Below are 17,600 nucleotides of genomic sequence, written 5' to 3'. Positions count from 1 at the left end.
GGGCCGGTACAGACAGCTGCAGGAAAGACACAGCCAGAGGAAAGGTTTTCTTGCCCGCAGCGACACAGTGAGCGACGACACCTGTGAGGTCTCAAGGCAATTTATTGAAAGCCAACTTAAGACAACTACAAGCATTTCTAGCAAGAGGGTAGCAAGAGTCCGCGCGCGACGACTTGTTGACAACATGTGAAAGCTGAACAGGAAAATGCTTTTCTCAAATACAATAAATAAATATATAAGTTAATAAAAGTCACAAGTTTCCCTCCCAAAACTCAACTCATCTTCAGAGTAAAGTACGCGCATCCTCCCGAGTCAAATTCAACACACCCACGCACACAAAACGTCACTCTTTAGCCTGCCTGGTTCTCCTTTGTGGTTACCAGTCTGAAAGAGGAACTTCAGACTTGTGGCCTTTTCTATTTTGCACTTCAGTCCACCGACTGGTGGTACAAAAAGGTAGGCCAGAGGATGGGAGCAAGGAAGCCAGGCAAGCCAAAAAGGAGGCACAAAAGAGCCCTTGTGGCGGGAAGGAACTTGCCAATGAGGAAGTGCGCTGACATAGCAACAGCATGAGGTCATCGGTCAGCGGGTCGCCGCTCGCACTGCAAGGTTCCACGAGGGAGCCGAATGGCAGGAGATCGAGTCGCGTCCGACGGTGGGCGCGACAGACGGCGGCGGCGTAAGCCTGACACGACTCGATGGGTCACGGTGGACGACTCTTTGGGGTCAAAGGGAAGCGGAGAGCCGTACCTCTGCTGCTGACTCGCTCCGACTCCAGAAGAATGCGCACGCTCGTCTTGACCTTGCTACGATTCTGACGGGTACCTCCACTCCTTCCGTCGCACTCCACGCATCCATTTGCAAAGCCCTCACCCAGCCGTGGAAAGGCGACAAGGGTGCGCCTGGAGCATTGGCCCATCAGTGCTTTCCCGTCAGGGTCGCGCCGTCGTGCCCCCGACTCCCCTCTCTGGTCAAGGTCAAGGCTGGACGTCGCCGCGGCGGAAAGACAGGCGAGGTTCTCGGCGGGCCGGGGCGAGAGTGTTCCGGGCTCGTGGGCGAGGAGGAGGACGCCACGACGGAAGCGACCTCGCCGCTGTACACACTCAGCTGCCGAGCCTGAGAGATAAGGAAGGCCAAAAAAAAAAAAAATATATATATATATATATATATATGTGTGTGTGTGTTGCATTTGGGACGGCGGGCAGGCAGACCAAAGACGCTCATTTGATTTCCATCGGGGCCTATGCGTGCCACGCACACTACCGTTCAAAGGTTTGGGGTCACTGTCCTCATTTTGAGAATAAAATGGCTAGACTTTTTCAATGAGGAGAACACTAAAGTCATCAGGAATGAGCATAATATTATAGTCATCATTGTTCATGTGGTTAATGACTATTCTAATAGTTTGACTTTGAGCATAGATGGGAAGAAACGACACCTGAGGGAAACATCTCAGCGCTTTCAGCAGGCCTCGGCTGACAAAAGACGTTCTGACGTAAATGGATCCGAGGGTTGCCACAACCCACCGATATGGCTCGCTCCCACGGTCAAGAAAACAAGTGTTTACCTGACGAGGTTGCCCGCCGACTTCGACGCCCCCTGCTGGTTGACGCTGGTACGTCTGGATAGCTGCGTGCGCATTTGACGCGTGCGCATTTGACGCACTAGAGACGACAGACGGACGCATGGCATTGATTGTCACGTGTTTTCAACTCAGAGCCTACTGAAACACAACTGAAGTCAAGCAGACCCCGAGGGACGGTGCAGCTCGGTGACCGGGATGCTCCTGAGATATTGGTAGAGGTTGCTGCTCAGACAGCAAGGGCTCAACACGGCCGTCTCGTTGATCTGGCTGAGGCAACCCTGATACCGACAAGACACGAAACGAGTGTGAGTGACGCTTTCTACCTCTCGCCACCCCTTCTGCTACGGAATTCTAGAGAAGACGAAGGCCATTTTACCCGGATGAGCCGCATGGCCTCGGGCGGAGGCTCCTGCAGCGGCTTCGAGTGATTGCCGGCCATAAACAGTTCCTGGCAGACGACCGGTTTCAGCAGCATGGCGAGGGACGGTGAGGGATGGAGGCAATAGAAAGTACGTAAATCTGTGGCACGCAAACACACACGCACTTTGAAGGCCACCATTGGAAATAACAACAAATAGCACAGAGATTTGGACCTCCTCGGGATAACAAAGTCAGGTCAGGTCTGATCAAATTCCAACTACGAGCGCACACTATAACGGCCACGCACCTGGGCCGCCTCCGTCGCTCGGCCCCGCCTGCAGCAGCAAAACCTGGTCGTGGTCCTGAAAGGGAGGTTCGGGGAGAGCGTGGCTTTGGGGAGTCGCTATATGGCGGCGGCGGCAGTGTTTCTGACGCACCTGCAGCGTGCGGTTGAGAGCTTGAAAGGCGTGTCGGTTACTCTCCACCTCGTCCCAGTTGAGCCGCCAGCACGTCGTCGGGGTGACGACGAGCGGCAGCCCGTACAACATGCTTTGACACACGCCGCCTGAGCGCAGAGCCCTGCGGACACAAGACAGGAGGTCCTTCTGGCAAACGTAGCCGTCGCCATTTGTCTCCTCTTTTGTTCGACCGAGCGGCTGCTGACACGTGTGCAATCCGTGTCCGTGCCATTTAGGCCCGTCTCATATGTCGACATAACGGGAGCTCTTGGAAAAAGTGCGCCGTCAAAGAGAACGCACAATAGACAACGCGCACACGGTGGATTGGAACGCTCACGTTCAGTCGGCTGCACAAAGGGTGGACATCCCCCCCCCCCATGTGAATAGAAAAGCAACTCGTGATGAGTCCTTCTCAATCCTACTTGATTGCTCTCATCCTCCGCGGTGCTGGAGAGGCAGATACGATGTCTCCGAGGCTATCGGGCTTCTCGGGGCTGAGCGGCAGAAGGCTGGGGCTGATGACGCTCTCCCGCACGTCGCACTTGACGTGCACTAGAGCGGAGCCAAAAAGCCACACTCACGTCTCGGGCGGCAAGAATGACGACGTTTTTGCCACGTCGCTCCAGACCTGCAGCGGGACTCCCCCGCGGGCTCGGCAGGCCAAGGTGGAGGTGTTCGGAGTCCACGCCATATTCTTGAAGCCATTCCTTCAGCACGCTCTCCACAGCAAACACACTGTTGGCCACCTGTCGCAGGTCTACCAGCACCAGACTCTCTGCAGGAGGAATTTGGCCCATCGCACACTTGCCAGCCGCTGCATTTTCTTCTCTCATTACAAGTGAATTGGATTCGTAAACAAAGTAAGCAAAATTAACTTTGAGATGTATGAAAGAGCTCTCTTTCTCTTTTACCATGTTACTTGTTTGGCCTCCCGCAGGCCAACACTTTTCCAACACGGCCAGTAGCAAATAGCACGTCCGTGTCGTCAATGCCCCATTGATGGTCCGGCACGCAACACGACTGCTGTCACACTGGTGGCAGTGTGACGTGAGCCAGCCAGCCAGCCAGCCAGCCACCCACCCAGCCAGCCAGCCAGCCACCCACCCAGCCAGCCAGCCAGCCAGCCAGCCAGCCAGCCAGCCAGCCAGCCAGCCAGCCAGCCAGCCAGCCAGCCAGCCAGCCAGCCAGCTCATTGCCTCGAAGGCACGTCTGCTTTATGAGCGGAGGCTTGGAAAGAACACCGAGAACAAAAGAGAGAAAACGGCACTCGAGATACAATGCTAGAGATTTTTTGCGTTGCAAGCCAAAATTGGAAGCGTTCAAGGGAAAACAAAATGCGTGACGGATCCTCAACTAGCGCCTAGCTTTGTCCACAACTAGCGCCTAGCTTTGGTTTTGTTTTGTTGAAATATTATTCTACGTTTTAGTAGGTAAGTCAATTGAGAAGACTTTCTCATTTACAGCGACGGCCTGGAGGCAAGGTGCGTAAAGCGTTCCGTCCACGGACACGACGGCGCGCGACCCGGACAGAGCCGGGTCGGAAACGCCCACCCTCCGGTTTCTGAACGGGCCGCTCTGCTCCCCGAGCCAGGCCGCCGCCACACACCCGGATAGACGGACGGACGGAAGCAACGTCGCGGGATCAGTCGGGGAGCTTTGCTTCAATTGGGACCGACTTGACCACGCACGCACTGGTCCTCATATGGGACAAGGTGTTGGTTGAATTGACTTTGGTCCAAAACAAAACAAAACATTTCTCCCATTGGCACAAATGAAAGAAAGATCAAGGGCGTCTGTCTCCTCCTTCCTACCCGCACTACAAATCTGACGTGGGTCCTGAGGCAGGACTTCATCTTGACCCCAATCCACCTCACTGTCGAGCTGCACCACCAGGAAACTATTGATTGGCTCCAGGTCATCGTCCTTGAGCACGTTTTTCAAAAGACTAACCAGGCCTTTTCCTGGACGGCTGGTCACCACAGTAACCTGTTCATCAAAAACAAAACAAGCAAAAAAAAAAAAACATGCACATATAAAGCATTCTTCGAAGCTAAGGTTGCACTTTGGGGACACGGCTAGGGAAGGTAACATACTACGTGTGTGATTTTAGGACAACGCCCGTTCCCGACTTCATCCTGCTTCAAGACCATCACTATCTGACACAACATAAATGTGCTCTCTTGTGTAATTTGTATTCCCTCTCCCGAGAGAACATGAAAGAATGATCATGATGGGATGTTGCCGAGCTCCATATAAAAGCAGCAGGCTCACAGCCACACTTCAAATGGTGTGGGTGCAGCTGAGGAGAAGTGAAGCATGCCATAGGAGACAGCCTCACCTCGACAGATATGTTGGCCTGGACGTGGACTCCGCTGAACTTCCTGTATTGGTGAAATTGTCTGTGGCTGTCCAGCACAGTCTTTCGCAGAATCTCGCCTACACTGGCCAGTTCTGTGTTGACACCTTTGCCTGGGATTGCCCGCAAGGCCGCCACGCAGGAAAGCAACCTGGGCAGGTTACCCCGAACCTTCTAAAACACACACACACACACACACACACACACACAAATGATAAGGGGAGGCAAGGTAATGACAATAAAGCTGATGGATAGATAGATAGATAGATAGATAGATAGATAGATAGATAGATAGATAGATAGATAGATAGATAGATAGATAGATAGATTGATTGATTGATTGATTGAGTGATTAATTACCGCAAAAGGGAGCAGACATTGCTGCTGACTGCCGATGGCAAACACGCTGAGGAAAGGAAGTCTAGAAGGGCCCTTCAGACTACAGACCATGATCAGGAAGTTCTCAAGAGCATCACAGAGAACCGCGCGGGTGTCGGACCACCATGGCGGCACGGCCTCAACAATCAAGACCCGGGCTGGTTGCCGTAGAAATGCGGTGTTAGAGAGACCGGAAGCCTTCTTGCAATCCATGTCACCTGGAAACACAAGAAGAAAGTGCTTATATTGATTGAACATGTTAAAAAACAAAATGTTACTGGATCACAAGGAGGCAATAAAAACCAGGAATAACACAAATGAGCCCTCCATCCCAATATCCAATGCTACGGATGACTACAGAATAAAAATTAAAAAAAAAAAACCTTCAACCGAGATACCTTGGTAATGATTCAATCAAAACAGAATCTAGTTTGCCAATGGCTCAAGCATCTTTATTGATGGCTTGGGTTGAAAAGGTGATATTTCAAAATTCCCCAGTTGTCACGTGTCGTCCCCAGTCGTTCCACTGTGTGTCTGTTGTCATGGTTTCTGTCTGTGTGCTCGCCCCTCCCCTCCTGTGTGCCCATGACTAGTTTGATTCTTCTCACCTGCCTCTTGTTACCTGTCATGTATATAAGTCCTGTCTGCCCCTCCCTCACGCCCGGTCGGATCATTGTGTGTTGTTGTCTTGATGTCGTTTGGTTCTGGTTGTCGTTTCATGTCTTCACGTCCTTTGTTTCGCGTTCCTGTCGGTTAGTCCTCCAGTTATTTTGTTAAGTTATGTCAGTTTGCCGAGTCTGTTTTTGTTTTCTCCAATAAACCCTGGTCCAAGCTGCATTTGGTCGCCCTGCTCCATCCGATCCTTGACACCAGTAAATCAGTTTTCATCTTTCTGAATATCAAGTGCTGAATTTCATACAGACACTCGTGCTGTTTACAAGGTTTTTTTTTAGTGGCGTATTAGTTTAACATGCACGGCACACAGCATTTCAGAGCAACAATTTAACTGTCACCCACAGATGACAAAAATTCAAAACAAGCTCTTTAATTGCACCAGACATAACGATGGGAAATGCTGGCAAATAAATATGGTGTTATGCAGTGCATCTGGGTTCCTTTGGTCTACGGCATTCACAGAAGTAAACTTTTCCCATACAAATGAATGGCTCGACCGCCCGCCTGCCCGCCCGCCTGCCCACCGTACTTTCTTCAAGGCCCTTTTGTTTCACAGATCTACGAGCAACGACGCCAAGGCAGTGCAGTGTGGACATGGGTTTGGTGTTCCTATCTGTCCTTTTCACCACCCACAACGCGTTTTGTCAAGACAAGCGGTCCAGTACGGCCGCGAACGGACGAAACGACTGTTAGCATAATGCTAATGAACGAATGCTAATGTTCGCCCGAAAAGTTCTCCGATGTTGAGGTCACAATTTGACTAAAATCGTGTCTACATTTCACAAAATCTCAATTCGTCGATTGAAGGTCACGTTTACCATATAACAAACGTTTCGTCACTTACTTTAGCAGGTGAATAGATTCAGTCAACTCAAAGCGAGGACCGATTGTGATTGGATCGTTCACTCACTCTCCACTAGGGGCGCCACATTTTGGACAGGTAGTAGCGCCAAAGCTGATATCAAGTGGGCAACCCATGTTTGAAACCCTAACCCTAGCTTTGAACCCTACTTTGAACCCCTAACTCTAGTATGAAACCCGACTTTAAAACCCTAGATTTAAACCAGTGGTGTCAAACTCTTTTTTTTCGCAGGCCGCGTTGTCGTCGTAGCTTCTTTCGGAGGGTTATTATGACTGTTAACCCAAATAAATGTACGAGCACCTCAAAATTACATACAGTAAAATCTTCAAAACAAATTAGCAAATAACTCATTTTCAAACCAGACGAGTAAAAACTGGTCAAATGTTTTACTATTACATATATATTATATATTATTATATTATTAAAAGTGAAGACAATTTGCAATTCTAGTAATGACACACGAATGTGATGCACAATTTGTCTTTGCGGGCCACATAAAATGATGTGGCGGGCCAAATCTGGCTCCCGGGCCTTGAAGTGTCAAAACTCAAGCTTTAACCTGTTGTGCGCTGCCTTTTCCGGGGAAGGAGGGGAGGGGGGGGGGGGGGGGGGGCGGAGTCTTCCATCCTTTAGGCGTTGACTTCTGTGCGGGTCACTACGCCTGCGCAGACATACTTGACAAACACCAGCCCCTTGCCTTTTTTAAAAATGTATTGATTGTTTCTTATTCAATCTCTCCACGTCTTCTCGTGAACAACACCTATCGTGTATGCTTCGGAGGGTGGGACTGTCCGCAGACCCATACACGCGACCTTTAGCTGTCTCGTCCGGCATAGAAAAGGACAATACTTTGGTTACAGTTTGTAACCACCGGGGTGACACCTTTGCCGGGCGGGCCGACGAGCCACGGTGAGTGCACCGCGCAGCCTCCACCTGCTGCTGCTGCTGCTCCTCCTTGGGCGATGTGGCAGCAGTTCTGCGAGAAACGTTTTAACCGCAATCAATCGCGCGCGGCTTCATCACTCGGCGGTCAAGAATCAACGCGAGGAGACCCCGCAGCTGAAACCCCCGTACTAAAAGTGGAATAAGAATCACAACGTCATTGGAGCTCCGACCGAGACTTGAGCGGGACAAAAGCCGAGTTGGGATGACTTCGGCCGGGGTGATGTTCGCTTGTCTCCCGATGTGCTGTTTGCTCCTCGGAACCTCCCGGGCAGCGACTTTGAGCGGACTGCAATGTAAGTAGAGTAAACGCTCTCTTGGATCTCGTTGTCAAGTGCACTGCATGTCTGACCACAATGTTCGGTAGGCTACACTTGCTGCAACTATTCTCCGGTCGCACAGCTGAACGATGGTTGGGTGACGATGGGTGTGTTTTTCTTGTTCTTTTTGGTAGGAACTAGCAGTAGGCAAATACTCGGACTTATATTTGAGTACTAGCGGCTACTTATTAAACAACGGGAACTTTCTTGAACATGGCACGAGTTTCAGAGAAAAGTATATTTTAAGTACCAATTATTTGTCGTCTCTAAGGTATTCTTTTAACAGTCTTGGAACACATTTCACCTAAACGTTGTGTGGTCTCTAATATAGGGAGAAATTTGTCTCCACATGATTCATACTCGATATAAAAAAAGCTCCGATACCAACACACCAGCCTTCAGTGACACTGCGATGTGGCCCCTAATGTTGAGCCAAAGATGGCAAGGCGAGCTATCGTGTGCGGGTGTGTACGCGTTTCGTACTATGATGCATCAATTTGGAAATTGGCTCAGTTTGTAAATTGTTGAATGTGTGTTTGTGAGTGAGTCAGCGGGCGCTCATTTATTTTCACCATGCAGTTTCAAGACACACACACACACACACACACACACACACACACACACACACACACACACACACACACACACACACACAGACAAGCCCGCACGCGCGGGTTCTAAACGTGTGTGGAAAGGCTACTCCATCCGTTAGGAGGGATTGTTGCTGTCTCCGGTGAACAGGAACAAGTTTTTGGAAGTTGAACAACGGTAAAGGGGCCTTTATCTGACCTCTTAGTCTATTACGTAAAAACAAGTCGGGAAAGAAAATACGACTGTGATTCGGTTGCCTCGAGCCTGCTTTTCCTGGAAGCCAGAAGAGGTTGTTCTTCTGCTGCTGCTGCTTTTTCTTCAGCCCCACTGCAGCATCCTCGGCGGTAGCAGCAGAAGGTCTTCCATCTCAAGGCAAAGCCACCTCCAGGGATGTCAACGTACATGTAACAATTGACAAGCAGAAATGAATATTGGCAGATGATAAATCATATTAAATGCAGGCGCACACAAAACCAGCCACGCTCGCTCTCTCTTTTTGTGGAACTGAAAAGCGCACGTGAGAATCACGGCTATATTTGTGGTTCTGAAAACCCCGTTTGTGCAAATCATTTCCAGACAAAGCGCTCCCGTAGTCTCAACGTAAGCGGTCATATTGAGCAGTGTAGAGGGTAGGTGACGTGCTATCGGAACCCCGAACACACACACACCCATAGTTTTGAGGAAAAGTACCTAAGTTTTGGCCTCAGTGCATATCTGCAATCCAATGGAAACTGGAAGCATGCAGAGTGATATGAACATAAAAATCAAAGTATTGGTTATTATCCCCAGACGAGGTGAAGCGACCGTGGCATTTGTGTGCTCCTCTTCCACACTCGGCACTCGTAACTAGTGCTTAGATTGAGCGGAAACTCCAGGCTAGCGCAAGAGGTCAAAAATGTGAAAAAGTATCGGGACCGCTTTCGTGAATCGCTATTGCCACGGTGTAAAAGCATCGCGATTGCGAGACGAGCTCGGCTCGCCGACAAGCACCCTCTTTGTGTTGGCGGGCGAGGTCAGCGGCGCACATTTGCCCCGCGGGCTTCCTGTTTTCTGGAAAGCGTTGCAAAGAAGGACAGTCGGAATGACACGGCAACTCCGTGATAACGCAATCATTCATCGGTAGTTTGTATGTAGGGGGGGGGGGGGCTGGACTGTGCGTGTGAGCCTAAGATGTTGCCTTCAATGTTGCTTTTAACTTTGCATCTTCACGCCACGTGCTTCCACAATCTAGACACAAGTTGGAAGGAAGGCTTGTGTGAAAAGGTCTGCCCTTGACTTTGAGAAAAGCAGAAACCGCTTCCACGGGTTAGGCGGCGTGCTCGTCTGTCGCGCATTTGTCGCTGTGTATTTTGCCTGGTCCGAGGATACCCGCCTGCCGCTCGTTTGACGAAAGCCATCGCGTGAAAGCCATCCTTTCCATCCTTTACAGCAGTCGGAGCAAGTAGCGAGCATTGTTCGTCTTTCCCGTGTATTTGACAGCTTTACGCGTCATACACGTGTCACGCGTGTGAGGTGCAGCTGGTTTGTTTTCCCCTCGTACGCTGTCGTATCGGCGACCACCACCAAAAAATGTTCCACTAACTTAGCAGGGTAAAACGTTGGGCAGCAGCTACCGGATCTAGCCAACGGGGCAAACAAAACGACTCTATGGATCTGTTGTAGACGCGGTATCATGATGCGCAAATAGAGCGACTGTCTGCTCGTATGCCTCGTTTGTTGCTTATATTGACCGCAATGCTAAATCCCTTGGCCGTGGATGGCATTTAGCGTTAAATGTTAGTATTAAGCTACATGAAAATAATGTCACTCCCCCCCCCAGTGTTTAATATTGATGTCTCTGCCTTTTGAATTTGCCTCCCTTTTGTGGGATCGTTTTTGTTTGGAAAAAAAAAACAATTTGAGACAAAGCTTTTTGTAGACGCTGTAGCAAGCGCCGCTTGTACACGAGCACACACTTTCCCTCACCAGTCAGGTCGAACCAGTTCACAGTTGAACCACGAGCACCTTTGATCGAACCGGTTTTGATGCTGCACTAGAGCGCACCGTCACACACCCAAACACAACGCTGAGTAATGGATCTTTGACCATATACTCTCGTTACTTGAGGGTGGGGGGGGGGCTCATTCGGGTTGCAGGCGGTACGAAAGTCCTTAATGGCAAGAAGCTGGCACAAGCTGAGGAAAAGCCGTACACATTCCCCGTAGCGGGAGTTGTCTTCGTGTGTGAGCCAACCTCTCATTAAGTGCCCCCCCAATCCCTCACTAACCCCCATGCCGCTGGCTTTAGGTAGTTTGGTTGCTTTTCATGGGAGTGTCAGGTGAAAATGCAAGGCACCAAGAGCGAGATGACCTCGAGTGGTATCCACTAAGAGGCATTTAGTTGGACACGCGCGCGAGCGCCGTTCAATTGCTGCTTATATCCTGACATGTTTTGTGTGCACATGCTGCTTTTGATGATGTCATTGCCCATATTGGAACACGTGCATGCACAATAGGCACCACTGTTGTAGCCTGGTCCTCTGAACTGGTTTGACAAATGATTAACAGTGTTAACAGCGTTCATGACTCGGAACACTCCTCTTCACTGTTTGCCATCGAATGAACAGCAGACGGCTGGACGGGTACGTGTGCGTCCTCCCTCCTCCTCCTCCTCCTCCTCCTCCTCCTCCTCCTCCTCCTCCCTCCTCCTCTCTCTGCTCTGTCGCACGCAGTGCAGCGGTGTGCGTGTCCAGCATGTTTGTCAGTCAGCAGAGACAGTTGTAGTTCATCAAGCTTAAAAGAATGCAAGGCTGGGACTGTCACCTGCTCCCTCTTTTGTTACCTTGTGTATTTAAAGCCTGCTCGGGTGTATTAGACACCAGTCGGTGTCGACTGTTGCTTCCTGTCTCTTTCTGCCCCCGTTGTTCTTGTTCCGTTGTGCAGCGGGTCTCGCGTAGTAGGCTCACGCTTAGAACCCGTTTCATGTCTGTGTTCCTGGTCAGAGTGGACTTGTGTTTCCTGCCCGCTGTCCGTGAGCATCTGTCTCGTCCGCCTGTGTCTCTGTTCTTCCCTTCCCTTCCCTTCCCTTCCCTTCCCTTCCCTTCCCTTCCCTTCCCTTCCCTTCCCTTCCCTTCCCTTCCCTTCCCTTCCCTTCCCTTCCCTTCCCTTCCCTTCCCTTCCCTTCCCTTCCCTTCCCTTCCCTTCCCTTCCCTTCCCTTCCCTTCCCTTCCCTTCCCTTCCCTTCCCTTCCCTTCCCTTCCCTTCCCTTCCCCCCCTCCCCTCCCCTTCGGGACAGCACGCGGCGGTCGACATTTGTTGTTGTTTTTCTTCACCGCAGACCCTGTTTTAAGTCGCCGAGAGTTTGGGGCTGTGGCCAACTTCAGCACGTTGCTGCTGGATCCCGCGTCGGGTCTCCTCTTCCTGGGCGCCAGGGACACCATCGTGGCGCTGGACACCAACAAGCTGAACGAGCCCGTCCGCACGGTGATTGGCCAATCGCTACTGATCGTCGCTGCCAGCGGTGTGAAAATGATGCTTTTCCCCATTTCAGGTGGTGTGGGACGTGCCGCAAGAGAGCAGGAAGACTTGTATGGCCAAGGGAAAGACTGAGGTGAGAACGTGCCGTCGTCACCATCAAAAGAGAGACGAGAAGTGACACGGTGGCGGTTCCGCCTGCAAAGCCAAAAGACACTCAGGAGGAGGGAAGTGCCGATTCTCGCTTCTGAACAAGTCACACGCGTGCAGTCTGTGGACAAGTACACGTTTGGGTGCTATCGCACCGATCCTAAATGTAGGGAGATGGATAGCTTTGGCTTTCGTTTAGTGCAAAAACGTACGCAGTGTCTTTCAGTGTTTTAACGTCAAAGTTGCATCTCTGTGAAATAACCAGACAGATGTGACTGTTCATTTCCGTGGCAAATGGACTGCGCTCCTACAGCGCTCGAGCTACGCTGCCCAAAGCTTTTCAATGCTTTATAATATAATATATGATATATCTTTCAGCACGCGCGGTGCTTGTTTGTCTCCCTCTCCAGGGTGAGTGCCGTAACTACATCGTGCTGTTGGAGTTGCACTCTGATGGGCGCCACATTTACGCGTGTGGCACGCATGCCTTTGACCCAAAGTGTGCCTACCTGGTGCGTGCGTGCGTGCGTGCGTGCGTGTGTTTTTTGTCAATAGTTTGTATTTTTCTGTCCTCCTACCTGACCATCCCTCCCGCAGGAGATCTCCTCCCTCACCCTGCGGAGGGATGCCGATGGCCAGGTGATTGTGGAGATGGGGAGGAAGAAGGTCCCCTTTGACCCCAGGAAGCGACACACAGCCGTCATGATAGGTGAGCCGGCGCGGCTCGCGACGTCCTCGCTTCGAGCCCTTTCTAGATCCTTCTGTCGTGCGCTAAGGCGACGCGTTGTACGCCGCCACCTCCATCAACTTCCGCGGGACGGAGTTCGATATCACCCGGGCGACGGGTCCGGAGCAGAAGCAGGTCCGAAGTGAGCAGAACGTGCACTGGCTTGACGGTGAGGCCACGGCATGCGCGCTTAGCCGTGCCGACGCGGAGAGCGTCGGCACGCTGATGCCCGCCGGTGGGCTTTTGCCACGCAGAACCCGACTTTGTGAGCTCGGCCGCGGTGGCGCTGTCGGCCGACAATAACGAGACGGGAGAGGACGACAGGATCTACTTCTTTTTCAACGAGGCGGCCCAGGAGTACAACTTCTATTCCAAAGTCCGGGTGCCCAGAGTGGCACGCGTGTGCAGGGTGAGAGGTGGCTTTTATCCATTAAGTCCCGCTGGAGCGACCGACGCCATTTGGTCTGCTTGCTCAATTGGCAATTCCGTTGCGATTGATGCCAACCGCCCGCCGTACGACGCATTTCTCTTGCTTTCAGTCTGACGTGGGAGGTCTCCGGACGCTGCAGCAGCATTGGACCACCTTTCTCAAAGCGGAGCTGGTGTGCGAGGACAAAGTCCGACATCGGCGCTTTGACGTCCTGGTGGACGTTTTCACCTTGCGGCATTCTCCTGGAGAAGCCGGCACGACGCACTTCTACGGACTCTTCACCACACAGTGGTAAGCCGAGGGAGCAAACTCAGAGCCGGTGAATCAAGCGGTCTCACTTTACGACGGACCCTTCTCTCGTCTCACCCGTCCGTCCGTGCTCTAGGGAACCCGAGCGGTCAGCGGTGTGTGTTTTCAGCGTGTCGGACATCGTCGCGGCGATGAACGGCCCGTTTAGAAAAGGCAGCGACAAAAGCGACGCGCTCGCACCGGCGGGCTTGCCGAGGCCTGGCCAGGTACTGACCTCTCGGCGGAATGCTGTCCATTTTTTAGCATGTTACAAAGGAAGAAGCTAACGTAGCGTTTTCACACCGGGGTTATTTTAGGTGACCAAAACCAATGAAATGGGCAATTCTGAAATTGATCAAACAATTTCAGTGACCAAATCAAATGGAAACGCGACTAGCGTCTCATGTTTCGAAAACTAAGGGTCAAAAAATGTCCTTCATCGCTGCCAACGGACATCATCCGTCGGCTTTCGGTGTTCACCCTAACCGTTTATTCCGCGCGGTACGTGCTGACGTAAGAAGAAGAAAGGTCAAAAAGCCATTTGAGAATCCTAGCTTACTCCCTAGTGAATGTAGTTGAGCTAGTGACTTTTTTAGTCTCACGCTTGTCACCTACTCCAACTATTTAGCATAACTCATAAAAGCAAAGCATGATTTCAAAAATAAAAACCAAGGAAAAACGTGAATTCTAACGCCAGTAGAGGAAACTAGCTATGATGAAAAATCTACAACTACTCCAACGTGGATGCCACACGATATTGATCGATCTAACAACAACATCTCCCACGAAGCACAAGCAATGACTGAGAATTTGACTTGTAGATATCGGCCAGTGTTTGTGAGCACCTGAGACGGGCTCTCATGCTTTTTCTTTCCTCCGCCGGCATTGACAGTGTGTGAACAATGCGCTGAAGGCACACGGCTTTGACTCCTCCCTCAAAATGCCCGACAACCTGTTGGCATACGTGAGGAATCACCCCCTCGTGCAGCAGAGCGTCAACGCGGCGCCCCTGCTGGTCAGAAAGGGGGCGGCGTACACCAAACTGGCCGTCACGCTGATCGGCCGCAGAGAGGGCCAGAGAGAAGAGGCCTTGCTCCACCTGGGAACAGGTAAAAGGCACCCACATCAAACAAGTGCAGCCAGACGTACGCCGTCATGCTTGTTACATCACCAGACTCTGGGGAGCTCCATCAGGTGGCAGTCTTGGGCGAGAATGCCACTTTACTCCGTGAAATTCCCTTATTTGAGGCCACAGAGCCGGTCAACAATATTTTGCTGTACCAAGTAAGCGGCCCGCCTGCTGCCTGCGTCAACGTGCCAATCGGACGGCTGCTTTCCTGCCATTTCTTGTTTGCCAGGGTTGGGTTGTGGTGGGCGGCCCGCTGTCTCTGGCGCGCATCCAGGCGCAAGAATGCGCGCTCTATTTAAACTGCGAATTGTGCACCCGATTCCGTCAACTGGGCTGCGAGTGGGACGTCGGCAAGGAAGGCTGCGTTCGCTCCGCAGCGGCGTAAGTCGGGCCGCTCGCTATCCAGATTGGACAGATGCCGCTGCTATCTCACATATAAGCAGTGTGTGTGTGTGTGTGTGTGTGTGTGTGTGTGTGTGTGTGTGTGTGTGTGTGTGTGGGTGTGTGGGTGTGTGCGCGCGCGCGCGCGCGTGTGCGTGTGCGTGTGTAGGCCCGACCATGGAGTTGAAACGGAAGAAGCCGTGAGGAAATGTGACTACCAGGAAGGTATATTTGTCAGACACGTACCATCCATCCACCCATAAACCAACCCCGTCCATCCGTCCGTCCGTCCAACCATCCATCCATCCATCCATCCATCCATCCATCCATCCATCCATCCATCCATCCATCCATCCATCCATCCATCCATCCATCCATCCATCCATCCATCCATCCATCCATCCATCCATCCATCCATCCATCCATTTTCCTAAGCGCTTCTCCTCACAAAGCTATTCTTCTTGTATTGGTCAAGCGGTGGTGAACTCAAAGCGGCTGAGCAGAGAAAATAGGAAGAAGGCTCAAAATGTTTGAAAAGAAACGAAGCCGGTGCTTATTTGCCTTTGTCATGTGACTGGTCACACAGCAGAGCGCTGTTCGCCGCCCATCAAGGAGCTGCGTGTTTCGCTGGGTCTGCGTGTGGTGTTGCCTTGCGCCCAGCTGTCTCCCAGGCCCTGCAGCTGGGAGCACCCTCGCAACAGTCTCACCAAGCAGCGGGACCCTGACTTGGAGGTGACCGTCACCAAAGACGGACTGGGAAGTTACATCTGTGCGTGCCAGGTACCCAGGAGACACGTGACGTGTTATCAATAAAGGTCAAACGTTTGGGCCCCGTATACCGTTCCATGGCCAATCGCACCTGATTGGTCAAAGTCAAATAGGTCAAAGCATACAACAATTCCACCAGAAACTTCAACTTGTATTGAACTTGGATATGGATGTACGTAGTATATTTCACAGACCATTACTGCCATAAGGATACGTACATAACTATTTTTGTTTGTTTTGTCCAGCCCAACTGAGCATGAATGTATGTAGGTACTGTGTACTTTTGGTCATTGAATCAAAGTTGGCCCTCAAAACCAAATTCTCAATTTTTAATGCTTGTCAACTTTCCATGATTTAGTTTCTAATTGATACCGTTGACATGGACACTCTTGATAGAACCTCCTCCAGTCATTTACAATTGAGAGTCTCTCTCCCTTACCTACTCAGGAAGGACAAATGCGTGAGCACACCCCTTGCCGTCGAGCGGCCTATCATCTGACGCTGGAGGACCCCGGCACCGCGGGAGCCCTGTCGGGATGCGCTCGTCACGTGGTGGCCTTCTATGTCCTCGTTTTCTTCGCCGGCTCGCTGTTCGGGGCGATGCTCTTCCACTTTGCCAGTGGTCGGTGCGAGGGCATGAGGCGGGACTCGCCGGACTCCGCCCCCCCGCAGCCGGGCTCCCGTTTGACAGATGAACGCAACGGGATCGCAGCCGCCGAAGCCAGCCGAGTCCGGAAGCGGGGAAACGGCGGCCGCCTCTGCGACGGTTTGAGCGCCCCGCCGGCTGGCGACAAAGGCAGAAATGCGAGCGCCTCGTACGCTAACTACCGCATTTTATCTGCGGACGTTCCCGACCGACCGACCGCCCCCGGGGAGGGAGAGGGTTCCGAGGGGGGGCGGGCGGAGTCGCCGGATTAGGCTGGGGTGGATGGGGGCCTGAGTGAAGGGATCACAGGACTCGAAGAAGAGTTAGCCAGCTTTGCCATGTTTAAATCCCCAGCAGCCCTCGCTTTGTGTGAAGAAAACTCCATTTGAAAAGGCGCCGGGAGCTGCAACGGCCCGCGACCCAAAGCCTTTATGACGAGACTCCGTCTTCATCTTGATGCGTGACGAGTGGAGAAAAGCAGGATGTCGCTCGTGTGCGATCCAAGCGTGACGTGGAAAAGTCCTATTGTCCTCGCCCATCCAAAGAGAACACAAGTTGTCTCAGTGCGGCCGATCCCGCAGTCACCAAAGGACTCCCGAGTCGTCAAGTGAGCGGGCCCGTCTTGGCTTAGTCCTGTGATCTCGACAGGGTCCTCCTCCCTCGGATGAGGGTCAGCGCCGGCGTGCGAGGACTAACCGTGTTCCCTTAACGTGGATTCCTAATGTACTCTTTTTATAATAAATCATATTTGGGAACACAAAGACAAGCAAGGAAAATGGGAAGGCTCTACTTTTGAGCCGAGGCATGTATTACACCTGACCAAACTCTCACAGTCGAAGAGCAAAACTGTCAAAAGAATACAAACAAAAGAAAAAAATCCTCAATCGTTCTGCTTTTCACTCTACATAGCAGATACTATATGACTGATAGGCTCTGGAGTAAATCATTCATGTTCCACACCTTGGAGCTATTCCATTTTTTTTGTTCTCTTCTTTAACATGCTTTAGAATGACTCCCAATTTTCTTCTATACCTGTTGTACAATGACAATCAAGGCGTTCTGTTCTGTTCTATTCTGTTCTGTTTGGTTCTGTTCTGTTCTG

The 17,600-nt window shown here is 51.6% G+C and overlaps 2 protein-coding genes and 1 long non-coding RNA gene across 11 annotated transcripts; 2 read left to right on the top strand and 1 right to left on the bottom strand.

Annotated features, from left to right (window-relative positions):
• Positions 1-84: 84 nt before the first annotated feature.
• On the bottom strand, positions 85-6,778 carry m1ap (meiosis 1 associated protein). Of its 7 annotated transcripts, XM_088396128.1 has the most exons (12): positions 6,657-6,778; positions 5,120-5,355; positions 4,742-4,933; positions 4,215-4,389; positions 3,032-3,226; positions 2,826-2,955; positions 2,383-2,524; positions 2,253-2,307; positions 1,962-2,033; positions 1,751-1,863; positions 1,568-1,664; positions 85-1,116 (listed from the first exon to the last, which is right to left on the bottom strand). In XM_088396128.1, exons 2-12 carry the CDS (start codon positions 5,348-5,350, stop codon positions 704-706), a joined length of 1,815 nt encoding a protein of 604 aa, XP_088252254.1. In that variant the 5' UTR covers positions 5,351-5,355; positions 6,657-6,778; the 3' UTR covers positions 85-703. The 7 variants fall into 7 exon arrangements, with proteins under 7 accessions (XP_088252254.1, XP_088252243.1, XP_088252263.1 ...); XM_088396117.1 differs by lacking the exon at positions 6,657-6,778 and having other exon boundaries at positions 5,120-5,372; XM_088396137.1 differs by lacking the exon at positions 6,657-6,778 and having other exon boundaries at positions 3,032-3,178; positions 5,120-5,372.
• Positions 397-5,927, top strand: LOC148403036 (uncharacterized). 3 transcript variants are annotated; one of them, XR_015862619.1, is made up of 3 exons: positions 397-1,272; positions 1,422-1,615; positions 1,718-5,927. It is a non-coding gene; the product is annotated as an uncharacterized LOC148403036 (long non-coding RNA). The 3 variants fall into 3 exon arrangements; XR_015862618.1 differs by having other exon boundaries at positions 408-1,615; positions 1,718-3,263; positions 3,341-5,927; XR_015862616.1 differs by having other exon boundaries at positions 424-1,615; positions 1,718-2,094; positions 3,867-5,927.
• Positions 6,779-7,321: 543 nt separating the features above from the next.
• Positions 7,322-17,455, top strand: sema4f (sema domain, immunoglobulin domain (Ig), transmembrane domain (TM) and short cytoplasmic domain, (semaphorin) 4F). The gene is made up of 15 exons (XM_088379283.1): positions 7,322-7,912; positions 11,843-11,988; positions 12,056-12,115; positions 12,540-12,641; positions 12,727-12,838; positions 12,906-13,025; positions 13,111-13,265; positions 13,396-13,577; positions 13,672-13,801; positions 14,467-14,683; positions 14,749-14,858; positions 14,933-15,084; positions 15,254-15,309; positions 15,671-15,864; positions 16,300-17,455. Exons 1-15 carry the CDS (start codon positions 7,822-7,824, stop codon positions 16,768-16,770), a joined length of 2,298 nt encoding a protein of 765 aa, XP_088235409.1. The 5' UTR covers positions 7,322-7,821; the 3' UTR covers positions 16,771-17,455.
• Positions 17,456-17,600: the final 145 nt, after the last annotated feature.

The sequence above is a fragment of the Syngnathus floridae genome, chromosome 1, assembly GCF_059516105.1.
Source record: "Syngnathus floridae isolate MCC-2025c chromosome 1, RoL_Sflo_1.0, whole genome shotgun sequence".
Classification (NCBI taxonomy): Eukaryota; Metazoa; Chordata; class Actinopteri; order Syngnathiformes; family Syngnathidae; genus Syngnathus; species Syngnathus floridae.
Note: the sequence above shows the minus strand (reverse complement) of the source record. Positions and strands in the feature narration are given on the sequence as shown.